Genomic DNA, 15,838 nt, shown 5'->3' on the forward strand with positions numbered 1-15,838 from the left:
AATAAATAAATCTTTAAAAAATAACAATAAAAAATAAAAATGAAGAAAATAAAAAAATAATAGAAAATTTAAAAATAAAAATGAGTAAACTAAGGTATAAAAAAAAGTCAAAAAGTATTCCAAGATCAGCCAGTAATATAGAACAGCTCAGATTTGAATCTAGTCATCCTGGTTGCAGACATGTGCTCTTAAATAAAATTATCCTGTCCTTAAAAATTCCGTATTACCTGACATAAGCAAAGAATAAAAACTTCTAAACTAGACCCTGGAACCCAGAGTATGAAAAAGTATCCTATAAACAAACCAAAGAAAAATGTTTTATATTTTTATTACTCTTTAAAGAAGCATATAATTATGGAGTAAACTGACAAAAGTTGGGATGGTAATCCAATGATTCTATTGCACTCTACATATATTTCTATCATAATACGTATTTATCACATTCTAGTGGTTAGATATTTAGATGTCTGTGACCGGCTGTATCAATAACCACATATTTAGTTTTACAACTTAAGCCATCTTTGGAAAGATACTGTACTCTAAAAATGAAGGAATAATTTGTAGTAATGATGCCCCAAAATCCTTCCTGTAGAGATAAGTGCTTAAAAAAAAGATACTTTTTAAAAAATGTGACTGTATTTTTTCAACTGTATTCCTCAAGCCTGGTATTTTAAGTACACATCCAGAAAATTAGCCCCACCTTGTGGATCATGGTAGTACTACAAATTCAGGCCTTTACGAACTGTGAACTGTCAAAGTGTGTATTCTTTTGACAGACAAAACTAAGAAATTTATAAATAATTAACATTGGTGAGGAAGCACTTTCACATACTGTTGTTGGTTGTATAAAATGACATTACCTTTCCTGGAGAAATTTGCAAAAACAATAAAAATTGTAAACATAGGTAATATTATATTCATTAATTTCACTTCTAGAAGTTTATCCTATAGAAATATGCAAGTTAGTAAACGTATGCAACAAGGTTATCTACTACAGCATTATTCTTGGTAGTGAAAAATTAGAAGCCACCTAAATGTCAATGTGGATACAGTAAACACTAACCATAATAACAAAGATGATGATGGCAGCTGACAGCTGTTGGGAGTAATAAATAAGTGCCAGGCCCCATTCTTGGTCTGGCTTTAAAACCCTGACAGTGACCTCTATGCTATGTTTCTTAGAATAAAGAATACATCCTCATATGGAAGAATATACATTAAATGTAGTTAAATAAAAAACTCAATCTCAGAGGAACTATATAATATTACTCCATCTTAAAATACATATGCTTATAAATGTACCCAAAAAAGTACAAAAGGCTAGAAACACATCAAGTTGTAAATAATGATTACCTCTAAAGACTGGGAGGACTATGAGGAGAAAGGAGATGACTTTTTATACATTTTGTATTGCTTGAATTTTTCACATTAAGTACATACTAGATTTACATATTAAAAATGTACAATTTTTAAAAACAAATTAACTGGAGTCTTTAAGATAACTAGTTTAAGGAACAATTTTTTTAAAAAACAGGAAGGATAACCTTATACATGCTAAGGTTAACTGCACAGTTAATGGAAGCATGAGAATGGGCATTTGAGGGAACACACAAACACACACACACTCATAAAATGAAGTACATTCGGGTGATTAAAACTCTAGAAATTCTAAGTGAGGTTTATATCTGGTAATTTCTTGATAAAGATGGCAAGTTGAATATGCACAGCTAACTCTAATCCTCCTTGAAACTCAACTAAAAATATAGTAAAAAGAATTTTTAAAGGTAAAACTCCCAGCAATAAGGAATATTAAAAAGGAAATAATATAAATAAAATTTTGGAAGCTGTAAATAGATGGACAAGTGGTAACTGAGCAAAAGCCTAAACCTAAGCCAGCATTGGGTAAAGCTGAGAACCAACCCAACTTCAAAAGGTTTTGGAATTTTGCATAGAAGACTGATCACTTGTTCTGTGTTCCTACTTCATGAAAAGTTTTGTCACATCTGAAAATATTAACACTCTTCTTTCTAGAATTTAATGTAATATAGTGAAGAATAAAGTAAGGAGATCTGATTTAAGTGGACCAAGAAACATTATTTACTTTGGGGAAACTTCAATATGAGATATATAAACTTTTAAGTATTAATTTGAGAGAGAGATGAGAATAAAAAATTTCTCAGTCAACAATTACAAAAACAAATTACTCAGCTATATGTTAGAAGTAAACCCTGAGGTAAATGGATGCTTATTTGAAAGGGTATTCTGTGTTAAGTGAGAATATAGGCTACTATTACCTATTTTTTGTTCTTTTCTTTATCCAGAACAGTCCTTTTTCCATTACCTTCTCATTCAGAAGGAATATTTTTAAGAGTTTTTATTTAAATTCCAGTTAGCATACAGTGTAATATCAGATTCAGGGATACAATTTAATGATTCATCACTTACATAAAACACCCAGTGCTCATCTTAACAAGTTATCTCCTTAATACCCATCACCCATTTAACAAATCCCCCCACCCACTTTGCCTCCAGCAAACCTTAGTTTACTCGCTACAGTAAAGAATCTGTTTTGTGGTTTGCCTCTCTTTTTTCCCCTATGTTCACCTGTTGTTTCTTAAATTCCACATGAGTGAAATCATATGGTGTTTGTCTTTCTCCAACTTATTTCATTTTGCATAACACTCTCTAGTTCCATCCACATTGTTGCAAATGGAAGATTTCATTTCATTTTTATGGCTGAGTGGTATTTCACTGCATATAAATATATCACATCTTTTTTTACTCATTCATCAGTTGACGGACATTTGGGCTCTTTCTCGTTCTGAAGGTTGACTTTTAGTTATGTTGATTGCTTCCTTTGTTATGCATAATCTTTTTATCTTGATGAAGTCCCAAGAGTTAATTTTTGCTTTTGCTTCCCTTGCCTCAGGAGATACATCCATCCAGTAAGAACTTGCTACAGCTCATGTCCAAAAGGTTACTGCCTGTGTTCTCTAGAATTTTGACGGTTTCCTGTCTCATATTTAGGTCTTTCATCCATTTTGAATTTACTTTTTGTGTATGATGTAAGAAGTGGTACAGTGTCATTCTTCTGCATACTGCTTTTTTTCCCCAACACCACTGAAAAGACTGTCGTCTTTCCTGCTATGTCAAAGATTAGTTGACCATATAGTTGTGGGTCCATTTCTGGGTTCTCTGTTGTGTTCCACTGATCTATGTGTCTGTTTTTGTGACAAAACCATACTGTCTTCATCACTACAGCTTTGTAATATCGCTTGAAGTCCAGAACTATGATGCCTCCAACTTTGCTTTTCTTTTTCAGGCATGGCCCTGCACAAAGATGACACATAAATTCCGTGATGCTTTTATTTTTCTAGATTGCTTCAGCTATTTGAGGTCTTTTCTGATTCCACAGAAATTTTAGGATTGTTTATTCTAGCTCTGTGAAAAACAGTGGTGGTATTTTGATAGGGATTGCATTAAATGTGTAGATTGCTTTGGGTAGTGTAGGCATTTTAAAAGTATTTTTCTTCCAATTCTTGAGCATGGAATGTTTTTTGATTTCTTTGTGTCATCGTCAATTTATTTTATATATAAGTCTGTTATAGTTTTCAGAGAACAGATCTCCTACCTCTTTGGTTAGGTTTATTCCTAGACATCTTATGGTTTCTGGTGCAATTGTAAATGGGAGTGATTCCTTGATTTATTGTTTCTGCTGCTTCATTATTTCTGTACATTGATTTCGTATCTTGTGACTTTACTGAATTCATGTATCAATTCTAGCATTTTTTTGGTGTAGTCTTTTTTTTTTTCCCCTAAGATTTTATTTAAGTAATATCAACATCCAACATAGGGCTCAAACTCACAACCCCAAGATCAAGGGTCCTATGCTCTTCAGACTGAGCCAGCCAGGCATCCCTTCTGAGTTTTCTACATAGAGTGTTAGGTCTTCTTTCTTGCCAATTTGGATGACTTTTATTTCTTTCTGTTGTCTGATGGCTGAGGCTAGAACTTCCAGTACTATGTTAAATAACAATGGTAAGAGTAGACGTCCCTGTCTTGTTCCTAACTAAGGAGGAAAAGCTCTCAGTTTTTCCCCATTGAGGATGATATTACTTTTCAGTCTTTCATACATGGCTTTTAGGATGTTGAGATATGTTCCATCTATCTTTACTTTGTTGAGGGGTTTTTATTAAAAAGGATGCTATACTTTGTCAAATGCTTTTCTGTGTGTACTGAAAGGATCATATAGTTCTTATCCTTTCTTTTATTAATGTGGTATATCATGTTGATTGATTTGCAAATATTGAACCACCCTTGCAAACCAGGTATAAATCCCACTTAATCGTGATGAATGATTCTTTTAATGTACTGTTGGATATGATTTGTTAGTATTTTGTTGAGAATTTTTGCATCTATGTTCATTAGAGATAATGGCCTGTAGTACTCTTTTTTTTTTTAAGTGGAGTCTTCATCTGGTTTTAGAATCAGGGTAATTCTGGCCTTATAAGATGAGTTTCAAAGTTTTCCATCTATTTCTATTTTTTGGAATAGTCTGAGAAGAATAGGTATTAACTCTTTAAATGTTTGGTAGAACTCCCTAGGAAACCGTCTGGTCCTAGACTTCTGTTTGTTGGGAGATTTTTGATTACTGATTCAATTTCTTTGTTAGTTGTTGGTCTGTTCAATTTTTCTATTTTTCTACTTTTTTCAGTTTTGGTACTTTATGTTTCTAGGAACTTAATCATTTCTTCCAGATTGCCCAATTGGTTAGCATATAATTTTTTGTAATATTCTCTTATGATTGTTTGTATTTTCTATAGTGTTGGTTACTTTTCTTCTTTCATTTGTGATTTGGATAATTTTTCTTTTCTTTTTGATAAGTCTGGCTAGAGGTTTATCAATTGTATTGATATTTTCAAAGAACCAGTTCCTGGTTTCAATGATCTGCTCTACTGCTCTATTGTTTTGTTGTTATTGTTGTTTCTATATAATTTATTTCTGCTCTAATCTTTATTATTTCCCTGCTTCGGCTGGCTTTAGGCAGAAACAGTATTTTAAAAAGCAACAATTAAGCAAATTTTTAATGGCTGGCATTTAGCTGAGAAAGGAGAAATCTGGATGGACTCTGCCTCTTCTGAAAAATAGCACAACATCTGATGATAATGCTCTGCTTTAGCAATGATGCAGTTTATACCCAAATTCCGACCATTTTAGTAACTTTCAGTAGAACTGTTTCTCATTACTTCTAGTTTGCATAAATAATAACAAGTTACTCACAGGACAGTATACATATTTCAACCTAAAGCCTTTTAGAACCCATGTAACAAAATTACCTCATCAATCAATAAGGTAAAACTATTATCTGACTGAGGGAGGTCTAACAAGTACTTAAGATGATAAAATTAAATCCTCAGCAGTTTGAAAAGAGTAATGCTATCTTATTATATTGAAATCTTTGAAAGGAGATTTTTTTTTTTAGTTACTTACGAAGCCAATGTAAATATCTGAGAGCAAAGAAGTCCATCCAGAATTGGTCAAAAGTACAAGTGTATTATGAGCATTGTTCAGCATCTGAACAATGAAGATTTTCATAGAATAGTCACTTAACTGTTAATTGGATTTACTTAGTTAGCTTTGGGAAATAGTTCTTCAATGTAACTTTTGGCAAATTATAACATTAGGGACTTACCGAAATGAGTAAATATAATGCACTTTAGGAAGATAATTGGACTATACAGCCACCATTAATACCTAGCACAGAACACAACTGTACCTAACCCAGTATCCAGGGATGCCTTTGAGTTTAAACTGAATTATGCAAAACTGAAAGGATGAAGCAACTACTAACAAAGTGAGACATAAAAATCATTTACAGTTTATATAACCAAGCAAAAGGTGGCATTAGTTGGATTATACATAAACAACAGAAGCTAAGGTAGCATGTATAAAATTAGTAAAATGGGCCAGTGGGAATAAAGCCTGGGGCAGGAAGAAGTATGAATTAGAAAGCTAAAATAACTTGATTATCCTCCACATCTTAAGGAGCAGGTTTTTTACAACCTTGTGTCAAGAGACTGCTGAGAATCCAGATATAGGAGAGAACACACACTTTACTGGAAATCATGTATCAGGGTAGGAATCCTCTAGAAAATAATGAAACCTTTGCTGGCAATCAAGCTGTCTCTGAAAAAGTGCATATGTACATCCTAGGAACTAGAGGGCCCAAAGAAGTGATAGAGCCTGTCACCTTCTGTTCATTCTAAAAATCCTTCCTTGCTAAAATATAGCAACTGTTTCATTCATTCCACAAACATTTATTGAGTATTTATTTTCCCAGACACAGTGTTGCTGAAAGAGGTTACCAGAGTGAACAGACACAGTCCAGGACCTTTGAGGATGTATGGTCTCAGAGGAAAGACGAACATCCAAGCAGATACTGGTAATATAGTGTGGCCAATACAGTATTGAGCGCGAAACCAACACAGGCCAATACAGGGCCAATATACAATACAATATATTTATGCACAATCTACTCTGATAACGGAGGAGGTCACTCACTTAGCTCAGCCCAGAAAGAGGTCAGGGAAGGAAGTCAGGGTTACTATGCTGGATTAAAGCATAGCTGAAGTAGATTTTAAAAGATAAGAAACTAGTAAAATAAATAACAAGGAAAAGAACATTCAAGACAAGGGAATAAACAGTAGGAGCAGAGGACTGAGAATGAAACAGATTTAGAGTAAAGGGGGTGAGGTGTGGGGCACCACAAGGAGATTATTAGAATGGTAGGATAGGGGAGCCCAGGTGGCTCAGCGGTTTAGCACCACCTTCAGCCCAGGGCCTGATCCTGGACACCCAGGATTGAGTCCCGTGTCAGGCTCCCTGCATGGAGCCTGCTTCTCCCTCTGCCTGTGTCTCTGCCTCCCTCTCTCTCTCTCTGTGTGTCTCTCATGAATAAATAAAATCTTTAAAAAAAAACACAAAACGCTAGGATAGAGATAATGATGAGTAGGAGATTGACAACATTCAGGCCAGATTGCAGAGGGACTATGAAGCCATGCAAAGATTCTTAAACTTTATCTCCTAGGTCAGGGGGAGCCACTGTTAAACAGGAGAATCACACAGAATCAATTTCACATTAAGTCACTCTAGCAACATTGTGGTGGATGAATCTGAGAGGGGGCAAGACTGGAGGTGGGATAACCGTTAGAAGCCTACTTCAATAGGTCAGGCAGGAAATAATGAAGTCTTGAGCTAACACATAACCTTCTAACAAAACCCCCTGTGCTGTTATATCCATAATTCAGGATGTTCACACTATAGCGAAAGAACAAAAAATGAATGTATTTATACATACATACAGAAGTGTACATATATATATATGAACATATATATAAACATAATAGCTACATACCATATGTATTTCATATATATTTATATATATAAACACTTTCTCACTACTACTATATTATAGATGGTCTTTTCCCACATTAATCAAAAAGTCCAAAGAAGGTTAGAAAACGAAAAGGAAAACAGAGGCTAAAATTCAAAACATTCTATTTATTTTAGAACTAGCAAATTAATAATAATTTATAACCCTCAAAATGAGTTACTTTACTGGAAAAATAAATCAAATGTCATTAGAAATTTAAATTTATGAAGAAGAAAACTTTAGAAAGTTTCATATTAATATAAAGCATCTAAAATTAAGAACATGTACAGGAGGAGGGGCAAGAAGGCGGAAGAGTAGGGTTTCCAAATCACCTGTCCCCACCATATCACCTAGATAACCTTCAAATCATCCTGAAAATCTACGAATTAGGCCTGAGATTTAAAGAGAGACCAGCTGGAATGCTACAGTGAGAAGAGTTCGCGCTTCTATCAAGGTAGTTAGACGGGGGAAAAAGAAATAAAGAAACAAAAGGCCTCCAAGGGGGAGGGGCCCCCGGGGAGCCGGGCTGAAGCCAGGGCGAGTGTCCCCAGGACAGGAGAGCCCCATCCCGGAGAAGCAGGAGCTGCACCAGCCTTCCCAGGAGGAAAGGGGCCCGCAGGGAGTTAGAGCAGGACCCAGGAGGGCGGGGATGCCCTCGGGCTCCCTGGGACACTAACAGACACCTGCGGCACGTGCAGGAGAGTGAGCCGAGCTCCCTAAGGGCTGCAGCGCACATGGCGGGACCCGGAGCAGCTTGGAGAGGATCGGGCGGCGGCTCCGCAGAGGGGGCTGCACGGCTCCGGGAGCAGCTCAGAGGGGCTCCGGCGGCGGCTCCGCGGAGGGGGCTGCAGGGCGGGAGCGCGAATCCAACAGCACAGGCTCCGGAGCACAGGGCGCCGGGACACAGCCCAGGATCCGGCCTCTCCCCGGGACAGGCAGAGGCCAGGAGGGCCCAGGACAGCAAGGACGGTCCTGCCTGGAGCTGAGCAGATCAGCGGCCCCGCCCCGGAGCCCCCAGGCCCTGCAGACGGAGAGCCCCGGAGTTACTGCGGGAGCTGAATCCAGGTTTCCAGAGTCCCCCCCGCCCCGCCACTGTGGCTTCCTCCTGGGGCTTCACGGGGTAAACAACCCCCACTGAGCCCTGCACCAGGCAGGGGGCGGAGCAGCTCCCCCAAGTGCTAACACCTGAAAATCAGCACAGCAGGCCCCTCCCCCAGAAGACCACCTAGACGGACCAGTTCCACGGGAAGTCAAGGGACTTAAAGTATACAGAATCAGAAGATACCCCCAAGTGTTTTTTGTTTTGTTTTGTTTTGTGTTTTTTTTTCTTTCTTTCTTTTTGATTTCTGATTGCTTCCCCCACCCCCCCTTTTTCTCACCTTTCTTTCTTTTTTCTTTCTCTTTTTCTTCTCTTTTTCCCCTTTTTTCTTCTTTCTCTTTTTTCTTTTTCTCTTTTCTTTCCTTCTCTCTCTTTTTCTCCTTTTCCCAATACAACTTGTTTTTGGCCACTCTGCACTGAGCAAAATGACTAGAAGGAAAACCTCACCTCAAAAAAAAGAATCAGAAACAGTCCTCTCTCCCACAGAGTTACAAAATCTGGATTACAATTCAATGTCAGAAAGCCAATTCAGAAGCACTATTATACAGCTACTGGTGGCTCTAGAAAAAACCATAAAGGACTCAAGAGACTTCATGACTGCAGAATTTAGATCCAATCAGGCAGAAATTAAAAATCAATTAAATGAGATGCAATCCAAGCTAGAAGTCCTAACGACGAGGCTTAACGAGGTGGAAGAACAAGTGACATAGAAGACAAGTTGATGGCAAAGAGGGAAACTGAGGAAAAAAGAGACAGACAATTAAAAGACCATGAAGACAGATTAAGGGAAATAAACGACAGCTTGAGGAAGAAAAACCTACGTTTAATTGGGATTCCCGAGGGCACCGAAAGGGCCAGAGGGCCAGAATATGTATTTGAACAAATCATAGCTGAAAACTTTCTGAATCTGGGAAGGGAAACAGGCATTCAGATCCAGGAAATAGAGAGATCCCCCCCCTAAAATCAACAAAAACCATTCAACACCTAGACATTTAATAGTGAAGCTTGCAAATTCCAAAGACAAGGAGAAGATCCTTAAAGCAGCAAGAGAAAAGAAGTCCCTGACTTTTATGGGGCAGAATATTAGGGTAACAGCAGACCTCTCCACAGAGACCTGGCAGGCCAGAAAGGGCTGGCAGGATATATTCAGGATCCTAAATGAGAAGAACATGCAACCAAGAATACTTTATCCAGCAAGGCTCTCATTCAAAATGGAAGGAGAGATAAAGAGCTTCCAAGACAGACAGGAACTGAAAGAATATGTGACCTCCAAACCAGCTCTGCAAGAAATTTTAAGGGGGACTCTTAAAATTCCCCTTTAAGAAGAAGTTCAGGGGAACAATCCACAAAAACAAGGACTGAATAGATACCATGATGACACTAAACTCATATCTGTCAATAGTAACTCTGAACGTGAACGGGCTTAATGACCCCATCAAAAGGCGCAGGGTTTCAGACTGGATAAAAAAGCAGGACCCATCTATTTGCTGTCTACAAGAGACTCATTATAGACAGAAGGACACCTACAACCTGAAAATAAAAGGTTGGAGAACCATTTACCATTCAAATGGTCCTCAAAAGAAAGCAGGGGTAGCCATCCTCATATCAGATAAACTAAAATTTACCCCAAAGACTATAGTCAGAGATGAAGAGGGACACTATCTCATACTCAAAGGATCTATCCAACAAGAGGACTTAACAATCCTCAATATATATGCCCGAATGTGGGAGCTGCCAAATATTTAAACGAATTAATAACCAAACTCAAGAAATACTTTGATAATAATACACTTATACTTGGTGACTTCAATCTAGCTTTCTACCCTCGATAGGTCTTCTAAGCACAACATCTCCAAAGAAACGAGAGCTTTAAATGATACACTGGACCAGATGGATTTCACAGATATCTACAGAACTTTACATCCAAACTCAACTGAATACACATTCTTCTCAAGTGCACATGGAACTTTCTACAGAATAGACCACATACTGGGTCACAACTCGGGTCTGAACCGATACCAAAAGATCAGGATAGTCCCCTGTATATTCTCAGACCATAATGCCTTGAAATTAGAACTTAATCACAAGAAGAAGTTTGGAAGGACTACAAACACGTGGAGGTTAAGGACCATCCTGCTAAAAGATGAAACGGTCAACCAGGAAATTAAGGAAGAATTAAAAAGATTCATGGAAACTAATGAAAATGAAGATACAACCGTTCAAAATCTTTGGGATGCAGCAAAAGCAGTCCTAAGGGGGAAATACATCACAATACAAGCATCCATTCAAAAACTGGAAAGAACTCAAGTACAAAAGCTCACCTTACACATAAAGGAGCTAGAGAAAAAGCAGCAAATAGACCCCACCCCCAGCAGAAGAAGAGAGTTAATTAAAATTCGAGGAGTTGGTTCTTTGAAAGAATTAATAAGATAGATAAACCATTAGCCAACCTTATTAAAAAGAAGAGAGAGAAGACTCAAATTAATAAAATCATGAATGAGAAAGGAGAGATCACTACCAACACCAAGGAAATACAAACGATTTTAAAAACATAGTATGAACAGCTCTACGCCAAAAAATTAGGCAGTCTAGAAGAAATGGACACATTCCTGGAAAGCCACAAACTACCAAAACTGGAGCAGGAAGAAATAGAAAACCTGAATAGGCCAATAACCAGGGAGGAAATACACAAGAGTCCAGGGCCAGATGGCTTCCCAGGGGAATTCTATCAAACGTTTAAAGAAGAAACCATACCTATTCTACTAAAGCTGTTTGGAAAGATAGAAAGAGATGGAGTACTTCCAAATTCGTTCTATGAGGCCAGCATCACCTTAATTCCGAAACCAGACAAAGACCCCACCAAAAAGGAGAATTACAGACCAATATATCCCTGATGAACATGGATGCAAAAATTCTCAACAAGATACTAGCCAATAGGATCCAACAACACATTAAGAAAATTATTCACCATGACCAAGTAGGATTTATCCCCGGGACACAAGGCTGGTTCAACACTTGTAAAACAATCGATGTGATTCATCATATCAGCAAGAGAAAAACCAAGAACCATATGATCCTCTCATTAGATGCAGAGAAAGCATTTGACAAAATACAGCATCCATTCCTGATCAAAACACTTCAGAGTGTTGGGATAGAGGGAACTTTCCTTGACATCTTAAAAGCCATCTACGAAAAGCCCACAGCAACTATCATTCTCAATGGGGAAGCACTGGAAGCCTTTCCCCTAAGATCAGGAACAAGACAGGGATGTCCACTCTCACCACTGCTGTTCAACATAGTACTGGAAGTCCTCGCCTCAGCAATCAGGCAACAAAAATACATTAAAGGCATTCAAATTGGCAAAGAAGAAGTCAAACTCTCCCTCTTCGCAGATGACATGATACTCTACATAGAAAACCCAAAAGCCTCCACCCCAAGATTGCTAGAACTCATACAGCAATTTGGTAGCGTGGCAGGACACAAAATCAATGCCCAGAAATCAGTGGCATTTCTATACACTAACAATGAGACTGAAGAAAGAGAAATTTAAGGAGTCAATCCCATTTACAACTGCACCCAAAAGCATAAGATACCTAGGAATAAACCTAACCAAAGAGGTAAAGGATCTATACCCTAAAAACTATAGAACACTTCTGAAAGAAATTGAGGAAGACACAAAGAGATGGAAAAATATTCCATGCTCATGGATTGGCAGAATTAATATTGTGAAAATGTCAATGTTACCCAGGGCAATTTACACGTTTAATGCAATCCCTATCAAAATACCATGGACTTTCTTCAGAGAGTTAGAACAAATTATTTTAAGATTTGTGTGGAATCAAAAAAGACCCCAAATAGCCAGGGGAATTTTAAAAAAGAAAACCATAGCTGGGGGCATCACAATGCCAGATTTCAGGTTGTACTACAAAGCTGTGGTCATCAAGACAGTGTGGTACTGGCACAAAAACAGACACATAGATCAATGGAACAGAATAGAGAACCCAGAAGTGGACCCTGAACTTTATGGTCAACTAATATTCGATAGAGGAGGAAAGACTATCCATTGGAAGAAAGACAGTCTCTTCAATAAATGGTGCTGGGAAAATTGGACATCCACATGCAGAAGAATGAAACTGGACCACTCTCTTTCACCATACACAAAGATAAACTCAAAATGGATGAGAGATCTAAATGTGAGACAAGAGTCCATCAAAATCATAGAAGAGAACACAGGCAACACCCTCTTTGAACTCGGCCACAGTAACTTCTTGCAAGATACATCCACAAAGGCAAAAGAAACAAAAGCAAAAATGAACTATTGGGACTTCTCCAAGATAAGAAGCTTTTGCACAGCAAAGGATACAGTCAACAAAACTAAAAGACAACCTACAGAATGGGAGAAGATATTTGCAAACGACATATCAGATAAAGGGCTAGTTTCCAAAATCTATAAAGAACTTATTAAACTCAACACCAAAGAAACAAACAATCCAATCATGAAATGGGCAAAAGACATGAAGAGAAATCTCACAGAGGAAGACATGGACATGGCCAACATGCACATGAGAAAATGCTCTGCATCACTTGCCATCAGGGAAATACAAATCAAAACCACAATGAGATACCACCTCACACCAGTGAGAATGGGGAAAATTAACAAGGCAGGAAACCACAAATGTTGGAGAGGATGCGGAGAAAAGGGAACCCTCTTACACTGTTGGTGGGAATGTGAACTGGTGCAGCCACTCTGGAAAACTGTGTGGAGGTTCCTCAAAGAGTTAAAAATAGACCTGCCCTACGACCCAGCAATTGCACTGTTGGGGATTTACCCCAAAGATTCAGATGCAATGAAACGTCGGGACACCTGCACCCCGATGTTTCTATCAGCAATGGCCACAATAGCCAAACTGTGGAAGGAGCCTCGGTGTCCATCGAAAGATGAATGGATAAAGAAGATGTGGTTTATGTATACAATGGAATATTACTCAGCCATTAGAAACGACAAATACCCACCATTTGCTTCAACGTGGATGGAACTGGAGGGTATTATGCAGTAAGTCAATTGGAGAAGGACAAACAGTGTATGTTCTCATTCATTTGGGGAATATAAATAATAGTGAAAGGGAATATAAAGGAAGGGAGAAGAAATGTGTGGGAAATATCAGGAAGGGAGACAGAACATAAAGACTCCTAACTCTGGGAACCGAACTAGGGGTGGTGGAAGGGGAGGAGGGCGGGGGGTGGGGGGGGAATGGGTGACGGGCACTGAGGGGGACACTTGACGGGATGAGCACTGGGTGTTTTTTTGTATGTTGGTAAATTGAACACCAATAAAAATTAATTTATTAAAAAAAAAGAACATGATCAGATTTCTCAGAATACTTTAAGCTATTAATAAAATCTAGAATACTAGATCTATATAAAGTAATAAAATAATTTAATGAAGAAATAATATGACCTTAGTCTTAAAAATTCATTTTGAGCCTACCCTGCCATATATATATATCACTTAATATTCATAAACTGTAATGAGGAAGGATCATTATATTCATTTTGCAGATGAGAAAATGAACGCTCAGGTAAGTTTATTTACCTAATAAACAGGACTTAAAGTTTGCCTGCCTTATATGCCTAATATACCTAAATATGTCTTACCTAAAGCCATTACAAGCTACATATAAATAAAACTATATAAATATTTCATAAGAATATTTTTATTTCACAAATGTAGCACTTCATATCAGAAAGCCAACATTAGGCTTGGAAATAGAATAAAACTCTGGGATCAAAGAGAACTTGGTCTAAATAGAGACTTTATCTCTTACTAGCTGTGGAAATTGAGTAACTTCTCTGAGCTTCATGTATAAAAGAGCTTACAAGACTTCAAAAAAGTTCTTGCAAAGAACACACAGTGCTCAGTCCAGTAATTAAATAATTAATCAATAGTAGCTAATGTTATACATCAAGAAAAAAATATAAATAAAACTAATATACTACCTTAAAAACTGGAATAAAAAAATAATTTAGGAATAGACCACCCCTCTTCCCTGCTATGAATGTTTCTTTAGCCATAATAGATATACACATGTATGTATACTGTTTACAATACCATGCATAACTCCTAAGAATATAGTCAATTCTTACTAATCCAAAAGCACATAAATACTGGTTTTCAGTTAATTTGTGATTACAGTGCCATGAGGAACACATCTCGCTCTTCTTCATTAGAAAGAAACTAGTAAGCAAACGATAATGCCCCATCTCACCCTCCAACCACACATACACTATAGCTCTCAAATCACCACCACAAACATTTCCATTTCACACCTCAGGTTCCCATATAAGTGTTCTAGTCCCTTTGGCTCTTCAAATCCCACAAGTGAGGAAAGTTGGGAAAGAATCAGAATAATCAGTAACTGCTACCTCATTACTGGACCCCTACATAATTAATTCTTTCTGTTTGTGACTTGATCCTCTCTCAATTCTTACCCCAGCTGATCGATAGTTGGGAGGTATTAAGGAGATATAAATTAGAAAATCATAATAACTTTCGACCTTTTTACATCAGTTTTTAAAAAACTGCTTTACAAACAAAAATAAATTATTATTAAACCATTTTAAGTCATTTCAAGTTTTTAGTCAGCTTAAATACTTTAACATTAATTATAGTATTTACTATTATAGTACAGTTATGCATTTTTGTAATTAAAGCCCGGGATATCAGTAAGAATTAAATAATAAATCCCAGTTAAATAGTCCCTGAGGCCCAAGTTAATACTAAATCAATACTGCTATGTATCTGTTACTATACATTATAAAAATACCAGAAAAGTTACCTTGGTGTTCTTCTAAATCCATGTCTAGTTGTCTAATTTCTTCACTAAATTGATTTATTTTTTCTTTTATATCTGTTAACCTGTTGAAAAAATTATTTAATACATTTATGACAGATAATTTATATATTCTCAGTAAAAACTTTTTTTTCAGTAAAAACATTAAATGATGATGTTATGAAATCTTTTCTAAGTTGCAAAAATAGTATCTATGTGTAATATGCCCCATTCTGAAGACAATACAATAAATTTAGAGAGAAAACTCTTTTCTAGATTCTTTTCCTTAGGATAAAAATTTAAAGTATATATTCAGAAAATGTTAGGTTGCCTGATTTCAAAAGCAGACCTTTCCCCCATGCCTCTTTTGAGCTTAACTTGTGATATTAAAGTAAAAAATCTATAGCAACATTCTTTTTTGTTGGTTTGTACAAATTGAACTAAGCTGGCAAATTAGTCTCAAAAATTAGAAAATAA

The 15,838-nt window shown here is 37.0% G+C and overlaps 1 protein-coding gene across 4 annotated transcripts in view; it reads right to left on the reverse strand.

Moving 5' to 3' along the window:
* Window positions 1–15,838, reverse strand: part of IFT74 (intraflagellar transport 74) — a 107,810-nt gene that overhangs the window by 43,471 nt on the left and 48,501 nt on the right. For all 4 annotated transcript variants that reach the window (XR_005988827.1, XR_005988826.1, XR_005988828.1 and 1 more), the window contains exon 13: window positions 15,368–15,447. Coding sequence is in view for 1 of the 4 variants with exons in the window: in XM_041761193.1 (XP_041617127.1) it covers window positions 15,368–15,447 (80 nt within the window). In the remaining 3 variants the exon portion in view is untranslated. The remainder of the gene's footprint in view (window positions 1–15,367; window positions 15,448–15,838) is intronic.

The sequence above is a fragment of the Vulpes lagopus genome, chromosome 7 (assembly GCF_018345385.1).
Source record: "Vulpes lagopus strain Blue_001 chromosome 7, ASM1834538v1, whole genome shotgun sequence".
NCBI classification, from domain to species: domain Eukaryota; kingdom Metazoa; phylum Chordata; class Mammalia; order Carnivora; family Canidae; genus Vulpes; species Vulpes lagopus.